General features: G+C 40.1%; 1 protein-coding gene and 1 long non-coding RNA gene across 4 annotated transcripts; one reads left to right on the forward strand and one right to left on the reverse strand.

The window, feature by feature from the left end:
* Positions 1 to 1,443: 1,443 nt before the first annotated feature.
* LOC110497713 (gap junction beta-4 protein) lies at positions 1,444 to 5,647 on the reverse strand. Of its 2 annotated transcripts, none has more exons than XM_021574011.3 (2): positions 5,497 to 5,647; positions 1,444 to 2,861 (listed from the first exon to the last, which is right to left on the reverse strand). In XM_021574011.3, the coding sequence occupies exon 2, from the start codon at positions 2,850 to 2,852 to the stop codon at positions 2,043 to 2,045; it is 810 nt and encodes a 269-aa protein (XP_021429686.1). In that variant the 5' UTR covers positions 2,853 to 2,861; positions 5,497 to 5,647; the 3' UTR covers positions 1,444 to 2,042. The 2 variants fall into 2 exon arrangements, with proteins under 2 accessions (XP_021429686.1, XP_021429685.1); XM_021574010.3 differs by lacking the exon at positions 5,497 to 5,647 and adding an exon at positions 4,272 to 4,498.
* On the forward strand, positions 4,994 to 11,467 carry LOC110497715 (uncharacterized). Of its 2 annotated transcripts, none has more exons than XR_016488934.1 (5): positions 4,994 to 5,121; positions 6,027 to 6,232; positions 9,428 to 9,561; positions 9,839 to 10,014; positions 10,173 to 11,467. It is a non-coding gene; the product is annotated as an uncharacterized LOC110497715 (long non-coding RNA). The 2 variants fall into 2 exon arrangements; XR_002469697.3 differs by having other exon boundaries at positions 5,002 to 5,121; positions 6,092 to 6,232.
* The last annotated feature ends 10,478 nt before the right edge of the window (positions 11,468 to 21,945 follow it).

The raw sequence follows: 21,945 nt of genomic DNA on the forward strand, positions 1-21,945 counted from the left end.
GTATGTAAACTTCTGACTTCAACTGTATAGTGTATACTGCACTGTTGGAGCTACAAACATAAGCATTTCACTGCACCTGCGATTACATCTGTAAAATATGTGTACACGACCAATACAATTTGATTTGCTGTTACTGTCAAAGCCAAACATGTTTGGCATGACAGGGAGTTGGCATTTTAGCACAAACAAACTGACACTCACTACATCTATGTATCATCATCGTTATTATCATTGGAGAATACAGATGTGAACATATTTCAGACTAAACATATTTATCTTTTCTGTAGATTTTGCTAAAATAAAATATGTGGTCCTGCATTGTTTGACAGGGGAGTGTGTGGGAGTGCATGCTGTCTGTGTTCTTGATTGTACTGTATGTATGTGTGAAATGTAGCCAGCTAGGACGCTGCATGCGTGGGTGTAGCTGAGTGGGTGAATCATGCAGCAGAATATCTGCCATTGCTAGCTGGTCAGATTGACTGAGAAGAAAAGCAAAAAACACTGATATTATGCCACATCAGACATCCTCGCTCTTACTTATCAGCTGAAGTCAATTGATGTTTGAATAATAGGAAGATTCCGCCATAAATTAATGAGGGACGATAAGCTGTGTAAGTCATGGCAACGAGAAAGCACAAGAGGAAAGTGTTATTGTGGTTAGATGACAATGGGAAGAATGGAACTCGAGAGTGAGGGAGAGGGTCTGAGGATAATGGATAGATTGAATGGTAGGAGGGATGTACAAGTAAAAGTTCAAGAGGTGCCGCTTATGTAACGTTATGTAAATGCTAATGTTCTGGGCAGGCGGGCACTATGCTGTGCTGTAGATGGAGTGTGCTATTTTAAAAGGTGCTTTAGCTGAGAGAGAAAGCGAGAGAGACAGAAGCCGTGTGGAATGTGGCTTCAGAACACAGACGGGGGGAATAGAACCTGCAAGAGAGAAAGAGAGAGAGAGAGAGTAAAAAGACGGGTTCAGAAAAAGTAGAGCTTTTGAATTTATATTTCTAACGATTGTTGTTGTAACCTTTGAATGTGTAAAAATTGTGGTAGCTTTGTGAATTGTATAAAGGTTGTTGTCTTTGAATCATGTTCGCTTGCAGTGAGAAAAGTAGTCGTGAGTTGTTTGTGGTGGCAATGCAAATACTGTTTGGTTGAAGAGTTAGAAGTGATTTAAATAGTGTTCTGAGTGAGTGAGGTGAGCGTTGCACATTTCAGAATAACAGAGTAGGAGTCGTGGCTTTTGTTATGGCCATCGGACTCTGAGTCATGAGCATAATAATATTCAATTGAATATTAATATTCTGATATTCTATACCGTGATTTTCTATGGGGACTAGACCTGACCTAGCCTACTACTAATGCCTGGTCCCAAATCAAATCCTAGCAATCTACATAGAGGTTCTGGACAGTGCCTTCATATATTGAAAATGTACATGTTCAGTCTTTTAAAATACAATCATTTATTTCACGTATACAGACTTTTACTTGCCGAAATACAAGATCGATAAGTGATCTGTAATGAATTTAAAGAAAAGACAAAAATTCACACGGTCCTTGAATATTAAACATCTATAAAACATTACGGTGCAAAAAGTCTGTATTTGATTTTGCCATTTTACTATAAACCCTTAAATCTCTGGATGTTAAATATTGGGAAAGCTATTTAAAAATGTACGTTGATGTTCTGTAATATAATTCTATCTTGACTAGGTTGGGGATTTGAAATACTCTTCAAGTCAAGGAAGTGGCTAAAACAAAAAATATGAATAAGACATAATATCATGTAAGTACTAAATAATTAGTGCTACAGTGCTGAAACATAAAAAATAGATGAACAATTGTAAGCTATGTAAACAAACGGCAACAGAAGTAAACAAACAAAAGTAAACAAAAAAACACAACGAACCACAAGCAGACACACACCACAGTTATCTGTACATGTAGGAGTCCATTTATAAAGCTTCTTATTCCTGTGTAAGGTCCTTCTGTTCTTCATGATTCTTGCACAGTCCCAATATGCACCAAAATCATACAGATCAGGGCTACAGGCCTGTGGCAGCAGCCTCCTCTGCCTTCTTCTGTCTGTTGATGTTCTGCTGGCTCCCAATAGTTGGATCTACCCTGACGTACGATGACCTCGGCAGAGCAATGTTGGTGACCTTATGGCGCTCAGCAAAGAGCAGTCTCTCGTTGGCCTGCCATACTTTGAGCACCTTCTGTAAGCGCATGCCCACCAGATAGAACATCTCCAGTATGCACATGAAGACGCAGAGTACTGAGGAGACCACCATGAAGATGGTGAAGATCTTCTTCTCCATGGGCCTGGAGATGTAGCAGTCCACTGTGTTGGGGCAAGGCTCCAGGGCACACTTGGAGAGACGTGGCATGTCATACCCGTGGTAGATATAGTAGAGAATGTAGAGGAAGGCTACATCAAACCCGGCCTTGAAGATCAGGCTGACCAGGTAGGTCCACCACAGGCCTCCACGTTTCTTCCCTGGGTTGGCGTACAGGTGAGAGCCCTGGTGTTGGGCAGTATACTTTGAATCCTTCCCCTCGCGGTACTTGACGTGCGCCACCACCATGAGAGAGGGACAGGTGACAAAAATAAGCTGTAGGGCCCACAGGCGGATGTGTGAGATGGGGAAGATGCTGTCGTAGCAGACGTTGGTGCAGCCGGGCTGCCTGGTATTGCACACAAAGTCCTTGTTCTCGTCTCCCCACACGGGCTGGGCGGCCACCACGAACACCATGACACGAAACACAAATACCATGGACAGCCACACACGGCCGAACACTGTGGAGTACTTGTTGACCCCGCTAAGGAGGCTCTCTAGTGCTGACCAGTTCATCCCTGCGGACTGTCAACACAGGCACCATGAACACAGAGAGAGTCAGAAGTCAGTCACAAGGCAAAATGGTCAAACACAGGATTACAATCCGTCTGTCATCAATTAGACACTGACACAGCCAATCGTCCATCCTTTTCAGTGCTGTAAAATAGACTATGATGGCATTGGTGATGACATTAGCTCTCGCTTGCTACTTTGTGACTCTACCACAAAGCAGTCTAGGAAACAAGATTACTAAATGAAGAACCCACACCCCATTTACAATACAGGAAGTATATTTAATCTAAAACTCTTGATGAAAAGAAATGAGTGAATTGTATTCTTGACACATCATTTCATCCATCATGAATTGGAAGCCTAAATAAAACTAGATCTAAATTGGATATGGTATGTGTATCAGTTTTTGTGTTACATCATATATAATTAGTCCATGGAGATTAAACTAATCTACCTTCTGATAGCATTTATCAGCTCTAGATGCTTTTAGCGCTCCGAAGCACAGCAATCCATTTTGAAACTATAGGCCTTAGAGAAATGTAAAATGGAACGCCTACTTTTCCATAATGTCAGTAATGATGTACAACTATTACACTGTATTGTATGCCTCCAACATCCACTCAGACTATTAACTGTTAGAGACTATTTGACAAGTATTCAGTATTCCAGATCATGATTATATTTGATGGAATGATTTATTATTACTGAAGTCTTTGCAACAACAGTACTTGCCAGTAAATTGTCATTTAAATGTGTACAGAGGTATTGCTATGTTTGTAGAAAGCAAAAGTTTGTTCTCTCTACATTCAAAACACATCACCGGGCTCTAATCAACATGAGTCTAAACAAGCAACATTCACTGAACAGACGGTGTAAAGATGTTTAAAAATAAAAGTATGACAAACCAGTTCATCTCATTGAAAAAAAGCCAATTGAGATGTACACATTTGATAGGAGTAACAATAGAACAAATGTCACATTTTATTACAAAGTGTTCAAGTTAACGCTCCGACCATTGTTATTGTAGCATCTTTACTCTTGTAAGACATGTATTAGTCAGTGTAAGTGTTAACGAGTGTTAAACCGTAATTACTTTAAATTACACTATTGATTGATGTATTTGATTTTATGTACTGCTAAAGGATGGTATCCTCGAGTGTCCTGAAAGGCATCTGTCAAATAAAATGTATTATTATTGTTAAAGACATGTTAAGCACCTTGAGTATAGAACACCTAATGTGTAGAGATTATAAACATACTTGGGTGACAGGTATGGAAACAGGAGTGGTTATATTGTACAGAGCGTATACTGTGGTAGGCCTACCTCCAGTTTTCTGAATTTTAAAGTTTATTTACCCCCATTTCCCTAAGATAATATAGTTAAGGCATGTGTTTCTTAAAGTAGACTCAAAATGACCTTACCTGGAATATGAATATGGAAATATTACAGCCGAACAAACACAGCAGGAAGCTTCTATCAAGTAGCTCCCTGCTCCACTTCAGAAATCCTGTCAAACCTGATCAAGGGCTTAGCCTGTTGTCACCTGGAAAACTACAGAGTGCAAACAGCCTAGCCTACCTGCCCCAGGTGTGTGAGGAGTGAGTGATGAGGAGTGTATGCTATTGCCAGTGGTATAGTTTTTCTACCTGTTGATCAGAGGGTGTGGGTGTGTGTTTATCTATTCATGAGGAAACCACACAAGACCAGACATGTTGTTACAAGCCCACCCAACCTCAACGAGAGAGTATGGCTGTGGGCTGTAGGATTACTGTAAGAAGTAAGAGTAATAGTAGGATTTCACACCTGTGGTATCCATGTTAATGAAACTGCAATTACTTTATGTAGGCCTAACATATAACACTGAATGAGGACTGAATAACCTCTATGGCAATTAATGCGTCTACTAGGTTTCTTGTCAAGGCAAAATGTTTTTTTTTTTTAAATGGGTGTCTGTCGTCAGAATTGGGCAAACATTCAATATCATGTTTCATCACCAATGTCTATCATTGAAATAACATGAAATAATAAAAAAATGTATTTTCCCCCCAAATCAATGTTACTAAACTGTGGGTCAAGGTCTCCCTCTGGTGTTGAGAATATGAAAGAAAATGCTCACAGTATTGTTTTTCCAGCGCAAACATTGACGTCACTATACGCCAAGCCCCTAGAAGCTAAAACTGTTTAGCACCGCTGTCAACAAACGGAAACGTTGCTTTTGTCAACCGGTCTTTCACCGAATTGTCATTGCAATACTTTATTCAACAGCTTTTTGTAAGTAACTAGCTAGTTAACTACACATATATTTACTAGCTAGATTTGCTGCGTTTCTAACGTGTTAGCTTGACTCCCAAATACTGTATGGCAAATGTTAGCTTATAGCTAGATAATTATGGTGGTTAAATGAAAGTACTTCTGCAATAGTTAGTTACGTATATCAATATTATTGCATGAACTGTATTGTACTATTATGTTATGTTTATACAGACGGAGAGACAAAGAGTGGGTATAATTTGTGGAACGTTCCAACAGGAATCTGTTCCAAAAACTTCGTAAATAACAAGGTTGCCAACAAACGCATACAAAGTTGTATAGCGGCCGAATAAGATACCGGGTAGGAAGTGTGCTATTTCAAAGTGTTTCACTCACCACGTTTATTCCGAAAAATGTCTGTCCTCACTCTGGTATCATATGGACTGGCATTAAGAACAAGCTACGTGGTGAGTTGATGCCTTTTCTGCAGCTAGTTAGCTAGGTGAATTGATCGTGCTAACGTTACTTGTATGCGTTTGGCAACGTTGTACTTTACTAAGTTCTTGGAACAGATTCCTGTTGGAACGTAACACAAATTATACCTACCCTAAAGTATTGGTTTTGTGAACTGTAATTAAAGGTACCAGAAATGTTCCATATGCACAGAAAGCTTTTTTTTTTTTTCTCATGTTTTGTGCACACATTCATTTTCATCGCTGTTAGTGAGCATTTCTCTTTTGCCCAGATAAACAATCCACCAGGTGTGGCATATCAAGAAACTGATTAAACCACATGATCATTACACAGGTGCGCCTTGTGCTGCGGACAATAAAGGGCCACTCTAAAATGTGCAGTTTTGTCACACAACACAATGCCACAGATGTTCCAAGTTTTGACTGAGTGTGTAATTGACATGTTGACTGCAGGAATGTCCACCAGAGCTGTTGCCAGAGAATTGAATGTCCATAAGCTGCCTCCAATGTAATTTTAGAGAATTTGGGTAGTAACCGGCCTAACAACCCCAGACCACGTGTAACCACGGCATCCGGCTTCTTCACCTGCAGGATCGTCTGAGACCAGCCACCCGGACAGCTGATTTTAATTTTTTTTAATTTCACCTTTATTTAACCAGGTAGGCTAGTTGAGAACAAGTTCTCATTTGCAACTGCGACCTGGCCAAGATAAGGAATAGCAGTGTGAACAGACAACACAGAGTTACACATGGAGTAAACAATTAACAAGTCAATAACACAGTAGAAAAAAGGGGAGTCTATATATACATTGTGTGCAAAAGGCATGAGAAGGTAGGCAAATAATTACAATTATGCAGATTAACACTGGAGTGATAAATGATCAGATGGTTATGTACAGGTAGAGATATTGGTGTGCAAAAGAGCAGAGAAATAAATAAATAAAAACAGTATGGGGATGAGGTAGGTGAAAATGGGTGGGCTATTTACCAATAGACTATGTACAGCTGCAGCGATCGGTTAGCTGCTCAGATAGCAGATGTTTGAAGTTGGTGAGGGAGATAAAAGTCTCCAACTTCAGCGATTTTTGCAATTCGTTCCAGTCACAGGCAGCAGAGAACTGGAACGAAAGGCGGCCAAATGAGGTGTTGGCTTTAGGGATGATCAGTGCTGGATACACCTGCTGGAGCGCGTGCTACGGATGGGTGTTGCCATCGTAACCAGTGAACTGAGATAAGGCGGAGCTTTACCTAGCATGGATTTGTAGATGACCTGGAGCCAGTGGGTCTGGGACTTGCACATCTACCATTCAATTGCCATATTGTAATTACTTCACCACCATGGCCTATTTATTGCCTTAACTCCCTTATTTGACCTTATTTGCACTCACTGTATATATACTTTTTTTCCTACTGTATTATATTGACTGTATGTTTTGTTCATTCCATGTGTAACTCTGTGTTGTTGTATGTGTCGAAATGCTATGCTTTATCTTGGCTAGGTCGCAGTTGCAAATGAGAACTTGTTCTCAACTAGCTTACCTGATTAAATAAAGGTGAAATAAAAAAAAAGTTAAAAAAAGTAGAGATACTGTGGTGAAAAAGGAGCAAAATAAATACAGTATGGGAAGGAGGTAGATAGATGGGCTGTATACAGATGGGCTATGAACAGGTGCAGTGATCTGTGAGCTGCTCTGACCGCTGGTTCTTAAAGCTAGTGAGGGAGATGGGAATCTCCAGCTTCAGTGATTTTTGCAGTTCGTTCCAGTCAGTGGCAGCAGAGAACTGGAAGGAAAGGCGACCAAAGGAGGAATTGGCTTTGGGGGTGACCAGTGAGATTTACCTCCTGGAGCGTGTGCTAAGAGTGGGTGCTGCTATGGTGACCAGCGAGCTGAGATAGGGTGAGGCTTTACCTAGCAGAGACTTGTAGATAACCTGTAGCCAGTGGGTTTGGCGACGAGTATGAAGCGAGGGCCAGCCAACGAGAGCGTACAGGTCGCAGTGGTGGGTAGTATATGGGGCTTTGGTGACAAAACGGATGGCACTGTGATAGACTACATCCAGTTTGCTGAGTAGAGTGTTGGAGGCTATTTTATAGATGACATTGCCAAAGTCAAGGATCGGTAGGATGGTCAGATTTACGAGGGTATGTTTGGCAGCATGAGTGAAGGAAGCTTTGTTGCGAAATAGGAAGCCAATTCTAGATTTAATTCTTTGATTGGAGATGCTTAATGTGAGTCTGGAAGGAGAGTTTACAGTCTAGCCAGACACCTAGATATTTGTAGTTATCCCACGTATTCTAAGTCAGAGCCGTCCAGAGTAGTGATGCTGGATGGGTGGGCAGGTGCGGGCAATGATCGGTTGAATAGCATGCATTTAGTTGTATTTGCGTTTTAAGAGCAGTTGGAGGCCACGGAAGGAGAGTTGTATGGCATTGAAGCTCATCTGGAGGTTAGTTAACACAGTGTCCAAAGAAGGGCCAGAAGTATACAGAATGGTGTCGTCTGCATAGAGGTGGATTAGAGAATCACCAGCAGCAAGAGCGACATCATTGATGTATACAGAGAAGAGAGTCGGCCCTAGAATTGAACCCTGTGGCACCCCCATAGAGACTGCCAGAGGTCCGGACAACAGGCCCTCCGATTTAACACACTGAACTCTATTAGATAAGTAGTTGGTGAACCAGGCGAGGCAATCATTTGAGAAACCAAGGCTGCTGAGTCTGCCAATAAGAATGTGGTGATTGACAGAGTTGAAAGCCTTGGCCAGGTCGATGAATACAGCTGCACAGTAATGTCTCTTATCGATGGCGGTTATGATATCGTTAAGGACCTTGAGCCTTAACGATGAAACTGGGTTTGCACAATTTAATAATTTCTGCATAAACTGTCAAAAACCATCTCAGGGAAGCTCATCTGCGTACTCATCATCGTAACCAGGGTCTTGATCTGACTGCAGTTTGGTATCGTAACCGACTTAAGTAGGAAATGTTCTTCTTCGATGGCCACTGGCACGCTGGAGAAGTGTGCTCTTCACGGATTAATTCTGGTTTCAACTGTACCTGGCAGATGGCAGACAGTGTGTATGGTGTTGTGTGGGCGAGCGGTTTGCTGATGTCAACGTTGTGAACAGAGTGCCCCATGGTGGGGTTATGGTATGGGTAGGCATAACCTATGGACAATGCACACAATTGCATTTTATCTATGGAAATTTGAATGAGCAGAGATACCATGAAGAGATTCTGAGACCCATTGTCGTGCCATTCTTCCGCCACCATCACCTCATGTTTCAGCATTATAATTCACGGCACATGTCGCAAGGATCTGTACACAATTCCAGTTCTTTCATGGCCTGCATCCTCACCAGACATGTCAGCCATTGAGCATGTGTGGGATGCTCTGGATCGACGTGTACGACAGCATGTTCCAGTTCCCGTCAATATTCAGGAACTTCGCACAGCCATTGAAGAGGAGTGGGACAACATTCCACACGCCACAGTCAACCGCCTGATCAACTCTATGCAAAGGAAATGTGTTGTGCTGCATGAGGCAAATGGTGGTCACACCAGATACTGACTGGTTTTCTGATCCATGCCCCTACCTTTTTTTTAAGGTGTCTGTGACCAACAGATGCGTATCTGTATTCCTAGTCGTGAAATCCGTAGATTAGGGATGAATTAATTTATATCAATTGACTGATTTCGTTGCATGTTGCATGTTGCATTTTTCTTCTTCCGTATAAATAAATTGTATTCTACCTCTTCTATGAGCTGAATGAAACATTCATGGAATGTAAAATGTATTATATTCTTACTAGGATAATCTTGCACAGCATTTTCCTTAACTGGTCTTTTTTAAGCTATGTTTTAGCCAGGTCAGGAGCCCTTTGTGAGCAGCAGGAGCCCTAGGCTGAGCCACTGTAGAGAGAAGAATCAATGGTGTGCAGAGTTGTCACACCGCCTGGATGAACTCAACGTTACTCAGCACACAACGGTTGGTTTGTTTCACTCATAGATTTTCTCATTGTTTTTTTTGTTGTTGTTTTTTTTTTACCATGTAGGCCTATTTTATTGTTGCAAATCAAGTTTACATGACACATGTAATACCACATGACACACGACCTCTGTTGGACTTCTATAGCCTGAATTGCTTGTGCTGTATTCTATCTGATTTAGTTCTACAGCTAGTCTATATGTTTTACTTGGGCTGTGTTGCTGCTAAAGCCATGTCTCCCTGTGACTTATCTTCCTGTGATCAATGTGTTTTCTAGGATGCACATTTATGGCATTTGTGAGGGTGAGGAACTGTGGAGACTTCTGCCAGGCACAGCACCAGCACCTGGTCATTGTGGACAAGTAAGCTGCCTTTAGCCAAATATATGAAGAAATACCCCACCTGAAGTCGATCAGTACTCCTGGAGAGAGAGAGAGGCTGAAATTTCTCCAAGTATGTGGCTTCGATTGAGTTAATCCAGCCGTTTAGCAACCACTAAACCATTTCTGAATGTTTTATTTCCTTTTCATATTCCACTTTTTATTTACTTCCATCTCGATCTCCATAGTCTATATATTTCAATAACCACCTTTACACCCAATCTATCACAGATTTTGGAGTATTTTTCTCTACTGCTGGACTGTTCACCCTCTCCTGGAAGACTGCCTTCTCCAACTGTCTGTCAAGATGAATCGCCCCGCCCCTGTTGAGTTTACCTATGAGTGTATGAAGTTTCTGATCACCCACAACCCCACCAACTCCCAGCTGGTGAAGTTTATAGAGGCGCAGTATTAACTCCTATAATACATATCCCCATATGCTTTGTAATCACATGAAGCATTGTGTTATGAGTTTATAGCATTTTCTTTTGTCAAGCCAGATTGGAATGTACTGAAAAACAGACAGTGTCTTGATTACTAACATAAAACACTTCATTTAATTTATAACCAGGACCTCAATGCTTTTGGTGTGCAGACACTAGTCAGAGTATGTAATGCCACTTATGACAAAACCCCTGTGGTGCAGGAAGGCATCACTGTTGTGGTAAGACAACTTTTGTTCTCTTCTGCCATGATGTTAACCCATCAGAGACCTTCAGATTTGGTTGGAGCTTCAGGCATTCTGGTTCCAATCGTCCACTGTATCTACATGATATCTAGGTCTATCTTTTTCCTAATGATGGAGGTTGCATGAAAGCGTTAGGCCTATCAATTACGCTACCTAATAAATGAATCCATTAATGGAGCCTAAAACCAACCATATGTTTTCCTCAAACAGGATTGGCCCTTTGACGGTGGTTCTCCCCCCACCTGAACATGTCGTTGATGACTGGCTCAACCTCCTCAAGTGTAAATTCCGAGACGAACACGGTTGTTGCATTGCAGTGCATTGTGTGGCGGGGTTGGGTCGGCGAGTTGTCTGCCTACATGTTCAATCTATTTGCCTATTGTATCTTCTTCCTTAGAATGTCTGCTAGCCACCAACACATTGGGACTCATAGCAAAAGCAGTGTGTACTGAATAGTTTATGAATAATGATCATTTAATTCTCAAATGTGTTGTGTTTTATATTACACATGAACTTTCCCATCTCTACAGTACACTTGATATAATTGATATAATTTCTCTCCAGAGCCCCAGTCCTGGTAGCGCTGGCGTTGATTGAGTGTGGGATGGAAAATGAAGATGCTGTTCACTTTATAATCAGTAAATTCTCTCAATTGATCATATTGTGACATTTCAACCATTGTCATCACTACTTTAGATCAAATCTTCTTGCTAGTGTGAATTAAAAATAAAGATGATATAAGTTATGATGAGCTGATTCCAGAATAGTCTTTCAATATGACATTCAAAGTGCCATCAGAAAGCCAAATCATTAAAATACACAATGATTGCCATCAAAATGCCATCCTTTTTTCTTCTCTCAGAAAGAGACGTGGGGCCTTCAACTTAAAATAACTAAACTACAAACCCAAGATGTGTCTCCGCTTCAAAGATGCTAATGGACAAAATTGCTGCATCCAGTAAGAAGATAAGCGGTATTGTCAAGATTTACTCAAAAAGGAAACTGATTACTATAAGAACAGTTATTGGTTATACTCAAAGCAACAAAAAAATACTCAAGAAAACTAGTCTAAATAGTAAAATTGAATTTGATTAAAGTAAACATTCTAAAAAGACCAGCTAGAGATTCAACTCAGTTGTTAGCACTGATATTTTCCTCAACTACTGTAGTTGTGAATCATTGAAGAAACATTTTTAAATTGTTACTAGTTGGTGGTGGTAGGGTCATGTATAAGTTTTGCAAAGGCTAAAATAAGTGTGTTTAATAAGTCTAACAGTCTTTATTGTTATTCAAAACATTATCATGAAGGCATGAGCACCAGTCTGCACAAATACGGTATTTACCACATACGTTCTATGAAATGGTGTATTCTATTTTCTGGTAAATATTTCAAAAAGTCAATTATCTCAACATATTTGGGTAACTGCCTGGTACCAAATGGTGCCCAGTCGGGATTATTTGAATGAATCCTGAATCAAATGTAATTTTGGCCTATAGTTATTATCATGATGTTACCATTTTACTATGTCATTTCAGAGTAAATACTGTAACGACCCTTGGTTTATGAGCTTGGTTATTGACTCTGCCATATGAGCATGCTTTTGTGGCATAGTCGATGGCGCGCACGGCTACGGGCTAGAAGGTTGAGGACTTGAGCGCACTCCCTGCCTGTTTCATTACATTGTAGTAGACCAGCCAACCTGGAAAAAGTGCTTGCTTTTGTTTTGCTTGTTGAAGGCTGTCATCCATGCTAGATCAAACAATGATGGGATGATACACATAGGTAGGCCTGATGACATGTTACATTTTGATTAAGGCAATTTTCAAGGGTTAAAGGTCAAATCTGGTGAAAAAGGCATAATGAAAATAGTAATTTTTATTGTACACAGTGAGTCCATGCAACTTATTTGATTGTTATTTACAAGTTTTACTCCTGAACATATTTTGGAATGCCATAACAAAGAGATCTTGTTTCTCATGGTCTGAGAGTCTAGGTGCCTTTTGGCCAACTCCAAGTGGGCTGTCATGTGCCTTTTACTGAGTGACTTCCGTCTGGCCAATCTACCATAAATGCCTGATTGGTGGAGTGCTGCAGAGATGAGAGAACCTTCCAGAAGGACAACCATCTCCAGCTCTGTCATTATGGGATATTGCTTGTAGATTGCTGAGAATTAAAAAAAAAAATGTAATCCATTTTAGAGGAGGCTGTAATGTAACAATGTGGAACAAGTTAAGGGGTCTGAATAATTTCTGATGGCACTGTGTATATATAATTTCATGGAAGCTTTTAAAATTGTCAATTGCTTTGTTATTTCTAATGACCTCTTTTGTGTCTTAATCTTTTTAAATTATAACTGGCAGTAGCATGTATTCGTTTTGTGAGTGTTGTGAGATATTAACAGGTTTATTTGCCATTAAGTAGTAGACTTTATTTGAGTTTAACCTGTAGTTTTTGGTTCTCTTAAAAAGTAAAATATTGTATTCCTGCTTAAGTTTCTTTACCTTGTAGAGATTGTTGTGGAAATTAGCACCAGAGACACCTGAAGTAAATCTTAAATGAATCATTCTTTATTAACAGCAATCTGAAGCGGTCACAGTCAAACTTAGATGCATAAAGTACTGGTCTGAAGTGAGCGCCACCAGGGCAGTTCTGTTAGTTCTCTTATATAATGTTTACACAAGTTGCATTTGCATGATTTAGCTTATTCATAATGAATTCATTATTCGGAATGGGAATATAAAAGGAATACCTCCCAGATTGCAGTTCCTAGGGCTTCCACTAGATGTTAACAGTCTTTAGAAAGAGTTTCAGGCTTGTTTTTTTTTAAAATGGGCTAGAATTTGTAGTTTTAGTAAGTGGGTCCCATTTTGGCTGTAGTGTTTGTTGCGCGTTCCGATGAGGGCGCGTACTTTGTTATTTATCTCCACTAATGGTCTCCGGTATTCTCCATCTTAAATTTTATCGTTTATTTACATATTAGGGTACCTGAGGATTGATTAGGAATGTTGTTTGATATGTTTGGAAGAAGTTTATTGGTAACATACATTCCTTCATTTGTATGCATTTAGAACGAGGGATACCGGTGGATTACTGAGTCAAGCGCGCCAATGAAACTTACTTTTTTGGGATACAAAGGACTTTATCAAATAAAAGGACCATTTGTTATGTAGCTGGGACCCTTGTGATTGCAAAGATCTTCAAAAGTAAGTGATTTATTTCATCGCTATTTCTGACTTTCGTGACGCCTCTGCTTGGTTGGAAATGTTTATGCTTTTGTGTGCGTGGCACTGTCCTCAGATAATCGCATGGTGTGCTTTCGCGGTAAAGCCCTTTTGAAATCTAACAATAGCTTTTAAATGATGTATGACACTTGTATTTTCATGAATGTGAATTTAATATTACGATTTTTGTCATTTGAATTTCGCGCTCTGCAATTTCACCGGATGTTGTCGAGGTGGGACACTAGCGTCCCAATGATCCGTAAGAAGTGAATTTTCTTAGTCAGATAGCTTTACAGTTTGTCCTCCCAATGGCACATGTTCAAAGTGGATGGCCCTTGATAATTCCCGATTTCAATATCTGAGTAATAATCAGATTTTCCCAAGCACAAGGAGTTTCTAGAGCGTGATGAGCCAAGTAAAGCCCCCTCTGCAAAAACCCTCCCCTAACCCGGACGATGCTGGGCCAATTGTGCACCACCCTATGGGACTCCCGGTCACTGCCGGTTGTGACACAGCCTGGGATCGAACCCGGGTCTATAGTGATGCCTCAAGCACTGCAATGCAGCTGGGCCACTCAGGAGGCAAATCTCTTAATAGTTTTTACACCACTTACATATGTCTACGTGTGGGTGTGCAAGTTGTATATTATTATTATTTTCCATAGTTACTTTATCAAATCTCGAGTACCCATTATACTCTTCTTCACAAATTCCTCCTTTACACTAGTGTTCTTTCATTACAGGGGTTTAAATATTTACACTAGTGTTCTATTTAACAGAAATAGTACTCTCTCCTTTCACATACAGAATCCCTATATAACATTATACATTAAAAAAACTGGGATATTCATTCAGACACACACCTCTTTCACACCGGAGCTAGTCCCCTGACAGCTCCCATTCACTCAGTACTTAATAGTAATAATATCTATTATTATCTCAATTTCAATCCACTTATTATCCAAATTTCAATCAGCTTATTATACAAATTTAAACTCTTTGTTGAACTCAGCTTACCACTTATTATCCAAATTTCAATCTCTTAACACTAATATCGCTTATTATCTAAATTTCAATCAGTTTAACACGTCCTTTCCACACTCACACAACTCTCACATCCACATTCACTGGATACTATTCCCAAATACACTCAGTAATCTCCCTTATTTCTTAGTAATCAACCTTATTACTCCATCTTCAATAATCCTCTTGCTGTTACATCCTATGCACCATTTGTATCTTCAACAGTTCTCTTGCCGTTACTTCCTATACATATAAAATAACACCTCATGTTCAATAACACCTTGTGCTATTAACGGTGGCTCCCGCTTCTCCTCTTAATGTTGTAACTACCCATCCCGTGTCCGGTATCATTGTCATCATCTGACACTAATTAGCATAACGCAAGGGACATAAATATTACTAGAAAATATTCCTATTCATGAAATCACAAGTGAAATATATTGAAACACAGCTTAGCCTTTTGTTAATCACCCTGTCATCTCAGATTTTGACAATATGCTTTACAGCCAAAGCAAGACAAGCATTTGTGTAAGTTTATCGATAGCCTAGCATAGCATTATGTCCAGCTAGCAGTAGGCAACTTGGTCACGAAAATCAGAAAAGCAATCAAATTAAATCGTTTACCTTTGATGTTTTCACTCACGAGACTCCCAGTTAGATAGCAAATGTTCAATAGCTCTGTTTGTTCTTCACATTTGGCTGAGAAATCGACCGGAAATGGCGGTCACGAAAACGCCGAAAAATATTCCAAATTAGCTCCATAATATCGACAGAAACATGGCAAACGTTGTTTATAATCAATCCACAAGGTGTTTTTCAAATATCTATTCGATAATATATCAACTGGGACAGTTGGCTTTTCAGTAGGACCGAGAGGAAAAATGGCTACCTCTGTATTTTACGCAAGAATCACTCTGAGTCATCAGGTGACCACTTACGCAATATAGTTGCTTACGCTCATTCTTCAACATAAATGCGTGAAACTATGTCAAAAGGCTGTAGACACCTTGGGGAATACGTAGAAAAATGAATCTGGTTGATAGCCCATTCACTGCTCAATCGGAACGCAGAGCTTTCAAAACATGAGTCACTTCCGGATTGGATTTTTCTCAGCCTTTCGCCTGCAATATCAGTTCTGTTATACTCACAGACAATATTTTTACAGTTTTGGAAACATTAGAGTGTTTTCTATCCTAAGCTGTCAATTATATGCATATTCTAGCATCTTGTCCTGACAAAATAGCCGTTTACTCTGGGAACGTTATTTTTCCAAAAATGAAAATACTGCCCCCTATGCACCATGTGTATCTTCAACAGTTCTCTTGCCGTTACTTCCTATACATAGAAAATAACACCTCATGCTCAATAACACCTTGTGCTATTACCTGTGGCTCCCGCTTCTCCTCTTAAGGATCAGACCCTTTTTTTTCCAATTTATGCCTAAAATGACATACCCAAATCGAACTGCCTGTGGCTCAAGACCTGAAACAAGGATATGCATATTCTTGATACTATTGCAAAGGAAACACTTTGAAGTTTGTGGAAATGTGAAATTAATGTAGGCAAATATAACACATTAGATCTGGTAAAAGATAATACAAACAAAAAAAGCATTTTCTATTTTTTTTGCATCTTTGAAATGCAAGAGAATGGCCAGACAGTGATGTAGGATTATAGGTGTAATATAGATGTTGTCCACAAGATGGCAGCAGTGTGCGTGCAAATTTTCAGTCTGATTCATTTAAGAATTACATCAATACACAATATTTTGTATCAAGTCTGCCAGGAGTTTGCCCAAATGTGCCGAATTGGTCAATTTATACATTTTCAAGTAAATATGTATAGAGAACATACAAAAATGTAATGGCACTAAAACATTAAAGGTTACACACTCCCAGGAATTCCATACATGATGGATCATTAGCTTCCTTACAGAAAATACACTAACCTTCACACATCTAGATGGCCGGGCGGGGTGGGGGTGGAGCCAGAGACAGTAGTGGGATCAAACTGTAGAACCCAGTTCCTACATTTGAATATAAACATGGATTTTATCAAACAAAACTACAATACATTTTATCTCTGTGACCCTCAAGATGACAAATCAGAGCACGATTACTGAATGTAAGTACATTATTTACCCTCAGAGGTGAATGTATCAAACCAGTTGCCGTGATAAGTGTTTTGTTGTTGTGCACTATCCTCAAACAATATCATGGTATTTGTTTTCTGTAATAGCTACTGTAAATTGGACACTGCAGTTAGATTAACACTAATTTAAGCTTTCTGCCCATATAAGACATGTCTATGTCCCGGAAAGTTCTAGTCACATTATCACATACTGACCTACAACTGTCCCGGTTTAAGGACACTGATCCAGTAGAGGATAAAGAACTGTACACCTTTGATTGTAATTCCACACCAAGGCTGACTAAGACCTTTCTAAAATAATGAAGATCTCCTCTTCTCTTAAAAGAAGGCGTGTTGCTGGGAGCCCAAATATCTCTTAATAAAATTTAAAGGGCATTGGATAGCATAAATAAAGGCAAATCACCTGGATGGGACTGTTTTCCTCCTGAGGTCTATTTGACATTTTTGAATCAACTATGATTCCATGGATGATATTTTACTATATCTCGACAATGTATCTCAATTGCTCCAAAACACATTGAAGATCATAGGTAAATTCAACCTCATCTCAAGTTATAACATTTATTTAATCAAATTAGCCCTAGTTCCTCTCAAGACAGCGATGTAGGACTCCATCTCTATTTATGGAATTCCAATTGTTTCCCATTTGAAATATTTGGGAGTAGATATACACTACATGACCAAAAGTATGTGAACACCTGCTCGTCAAACATCTCATTCCAAAATCATGGACATTAATATGGAGTTGGACCCGGTTTGCTGCTATATCAGCCTCCTCTGGGAAGGCTTTCCACTAGAACATTGCTGTGGGGACTTGCTTCCATTCAGCCACAAGAGCATTAGGGAGGTCGGGCACATTACTGTATGGACCTCGCTTTGTGCACAGGGGTATTGTTATGCTGAAACAGGAAAGGGCCTTCCCCAAACTGTTGCCACATAGTTGGAACCACAGAATTGTATAGAATGTCATTGTATGCTGCTGCGTTTAGATTTCCCTTCACTGGAACTAAGGGGCCTAGTCCAAACCATGAAAAACAGCCCCAGACCATTATTCCTCCACCAAACTTTACAGTTGGCACTATGCATTCGGGCAGGTAGCATTCTCCTGGCATCCGCCAAACCCAGATTTGTTGCTTCCAGGCAGCTTAGAACTCGGTAGTGATTGTTGCAACCGAGGACAGACGACTTTTACGCGCTTCAGCACTCGACGGTCCCGTTCTGTGAGCTTGTGTGGCCTACTACTCTGCGGCTGAGCCGTTGTTGCCGTTGTTGCTCCTAGGCATTTCCACTTCACAATAACAGCACTTTCAGTTGACTGTGGCAGCTCGAGCAGGGCAGAAATGTGATGAACTGACTTGTTGGAAAGGTGACATCCTATTACGGTGTCACATTGAAAGTCATTTAGCTCTTCAGTAAGGCCATTCTAGAGCCAATGTGTGTTTATGGATATTCCATGGCTCGATTGTGTGCTCGATTTAATACACCTGTCAACAACTGGGTTGGCTGAAATAGCCGAACCAACTTATTTGAAGGGGTGTCCTCATACTTTTGTACATACAGTGTGTTCAGAAAGTATTCAGACCCTGTGATTATTTCCACATTTTGTTATGTTAAAGCCTTATTCTAAAATGTATTAAATAGTTTTTTCCCCCTCATCAATCTATATACAATATCCCATAATGACGAAGTAAAACCAGGATTTTTGAAAAATGCGCTAATTTATTTAAAAATAAAAAATAGAAATATCATATTTACATAAGCATTCATACCCTTTACTAAGTACTTTGTTGAAGCACCTTTGGCAGCTATTACAGCCTTGAGTCTTCTTGGGTATGACGCTACAAGCTTGGCACACCTGTATTTGGGGAGTTTCTCCCATTCTTCTCTGCAGATCCTCTCAAGCTCTGTCAGTTTGGATGGGGAGCGTTGCTGCACTGACATTTGCAGGTCTCTCCAGAGATGTTAGATCGGGTTCAAGTCCGGGCTCTGGCTGGGCCCCTCAAGGACATTCAGGCACTTGTCCCAAAGCCGTTTCTGCGTTGTCTTCGCTGTGTGCTTAGGGTCGTTGTCCTTTTGGAAGGTGAACATTCACCCCAGTTTGAGGCCCTGAGCGGTCTGGAGCAGGTTTTCATCAAGGATCTCTCTGTACTTTTCTCCATTCATCTTTCCTTTGATTCTGACTATTCTCCCAGTCTCTTCCTCCTGAAAAACATACCCGCAGCATGATGTTGCCAACACCGTGCTTCTCCATAGGGATGGTGCCAGGTTTCCTCCAGATGTGATGCTTGGCATTCAGGCCAAAGAGTTCAATCTTGGTTTCATCAGACCAGAGAATCTTGTTTCTCATGGTCTGAGAGTCTTTAGATGCCGTTTGGCAAACTCCAAGCGGGCTGTCATGTGCCTTTTACTGAAGAGTGTCTTCCGTCTGGCCACTCTACCATAAAGGCCTGATTGGTGGAGTGCTGCAGACATGGTTGTCCTTCTGAAAGGTTCTCCCATCTCCACAGAGGGACTCTGTCAGAGTGACCATCGCATTCTTGGTCACTTCCCAGACCAAGGCCCTTCTCCTCCGATTGCTCAGTTTGGCCGGGCGACCAGCTCTAGGAAGAGTATTGGTGGTTCCAAACTTCTTCCATTTTAGAATGATGGAGGCCACTGTGCTCTTGGGGAACTTCAATGCTGCAAAAATATTTTGGTACCCTTCCCAGATCTGTGCCTCGACACAATCCTGTCTCAGAGCTCTACGGACAATTCCTTCGACCTAATGGCTTGGTTTTTGCTCTAACATGCATTATCAACTGTGGGACCTTAAATAGATAGGTGTGTTCCTTTCCAAATCCAATCAAGTTGTAGAAACATCTCAAGGATGATCAATGAAAGCAGAATGCACCTGAGCTCAATTTTGAGTCTCATAGTGAAGGGTCTGAATAATTATGTAAATAAGGTATTTCTGTTTTAAATGTTGTATAAATTAGCAAACATTTCTAAAAAACTGTTTTTGCTTAGCCGTTCTGGGGTATGGTGTGTAGATTGATTAGGATTTTGTTCTATTTAATCAATTTTAGAATAAGGCTGTAACGTAACAAAATGTGGAAAAAGTCAAGGGGTCTGAATACTTTCCAAAGGCACTGCATAGTGTATTTCCTTCCTTAGATAAAACCATTGGCAGAAACTTTAACAGAACGCTCACATCAATTCAATCCGACCTCAGTAGATGGACTAATATCCCAGTTGCTTTAGCCGGCAGAATATCTATTGTCAAAATGAATATATTGCCCTTTTGGCTTTTGGGATAAAATGCCTGCTGCGGCTTAAAAATGTATATGCCAAGGTAAGCGATCCCTGATACAATTAACAAACTTACAAAGAGGGAAATATGTAGGAGGACTATTTGTATCTAACTTTAAATTGTATTTTCAGGCATTAGCATTTCGCCCCATCCTAAATTGGTTTAGACATGATTCTTCCGCCCCCTGGCTGAGAACAGAGATATATGGTGTCTCCAATTGCCCTGGAAGAGGTGGTCTTCACTGAGATCTCCCTTAAACAATAATAACTACGCTTTCGTCCTATTACTGCTCACACAATTTATATTTTGCCGCAAAATTGAAAAACGATGTAATTGGAAATCATTTCACAATAATGCCTTGCGATCTGGAGGGCGGCCATTTGCATCCTCCCAATTGTACAAATGTGAAATCCGTACCCTTACCGATATCATGGACAGTAATGGTGTGAGAACATTCCAAGATTTGAAAGACACATGCACATTACCAGGCAACTCATTTTTTCTATATTTAAAACTTAGGTCAGCTATGCTGGCCTATCGAGTCCCTTGGGAAACCCAACTACCAAACCATCTAATGATGGGATTTATAACTAAAGTATCTGGGCTCCCAAAAGGGCTGATCTCTATAATATATAAACAACTTTTAAAAAGCTCATATTCTGACCAAAAGTATGGTCCACAGATCTAAGTGAATCTGAACAACCCTTTAACTGGACCAGAATATTGAAAAAATATTACCTTGGCATCCCGTAATCCGAACCGTCAACTCACAGCTCCCAACTGTTCACTGCATCTACTATGTTACTTAACAATGACAGTTTATTGAATCCAATAAATGTTCCCCTTCCCTGCAACTAACTATAGATAAAGGGCTAACTATTTGTTTAGGCTGCTTCCTTTAGACACATCCTTGCAAGCAACTAATTTCACAGTATGGACACAAGATGACACTGAAGTTCCATTTAAATCTGCATCATCCTTGTTTTGAAACTGCTCTCATGCAGATAAACTTGGTTTAGAGTTAAAACAACTGAACTAAAGGACAAATACTCCGGTAGCCTATTTTATGAGGTTAATCAGTATATATGTTTTTGCATCAACCTCAAAATAGTACAATGTTATCATTCCTCTCCTCTCTGTGTGAAGCATGCCTGTCACTGACATTTGTCCCCTGCTGATGGAGAGTGGGTTGCATTATCTTGTGCATTTAAAACAGTTAGTTCTGTTGTATTTAGATTTTCTTTGTCACATCAACGAGGACTAGAGCACTGGCTGATAATAACTAGGCAAGAAAGAATTAAACAGTTGCAAAGTTGCTAATTAGCTAAAATGCTATAGTTGTCCGTGATGACATTCGAACACACAATCTTTTTAGCAAAGTAGCTAAAAAGAAAAGTAGCTAAAAAGAAAAGTAGCTAAAAAGTAAAAAGTAGTAAGTAGTTGCTAATTAGCTCAAATGCTGAAATTGTCCATGATCAGAATCAAACAATCAAACTTTGGGTTGCTAGATGTTCATGTTATACTCCTACCGAACCACCACCCTTTCGTTTTTGCGTTAAGTAAGCTTCCATGTTATGTAACCACACTAAGCGTAACATATACTAATGTCAGTGTCTCGGATTTACATTTACT

Source organism: Oncorhynchus mykiss, chromosome 19 (assembly GCF_057628025.1).
Source record: "Oncorhynchus mykiss isolate SJ-2025 chromosome 19, ASM5762802v1, whole genome shotgun sequence".
Lineage (NCBI taxonomy): Eukaryota > Metazoa > Chordata > Actinopteri > Salmoniformes > Salmonidae > Oncorhynchus > Oncorhynchus mykiss.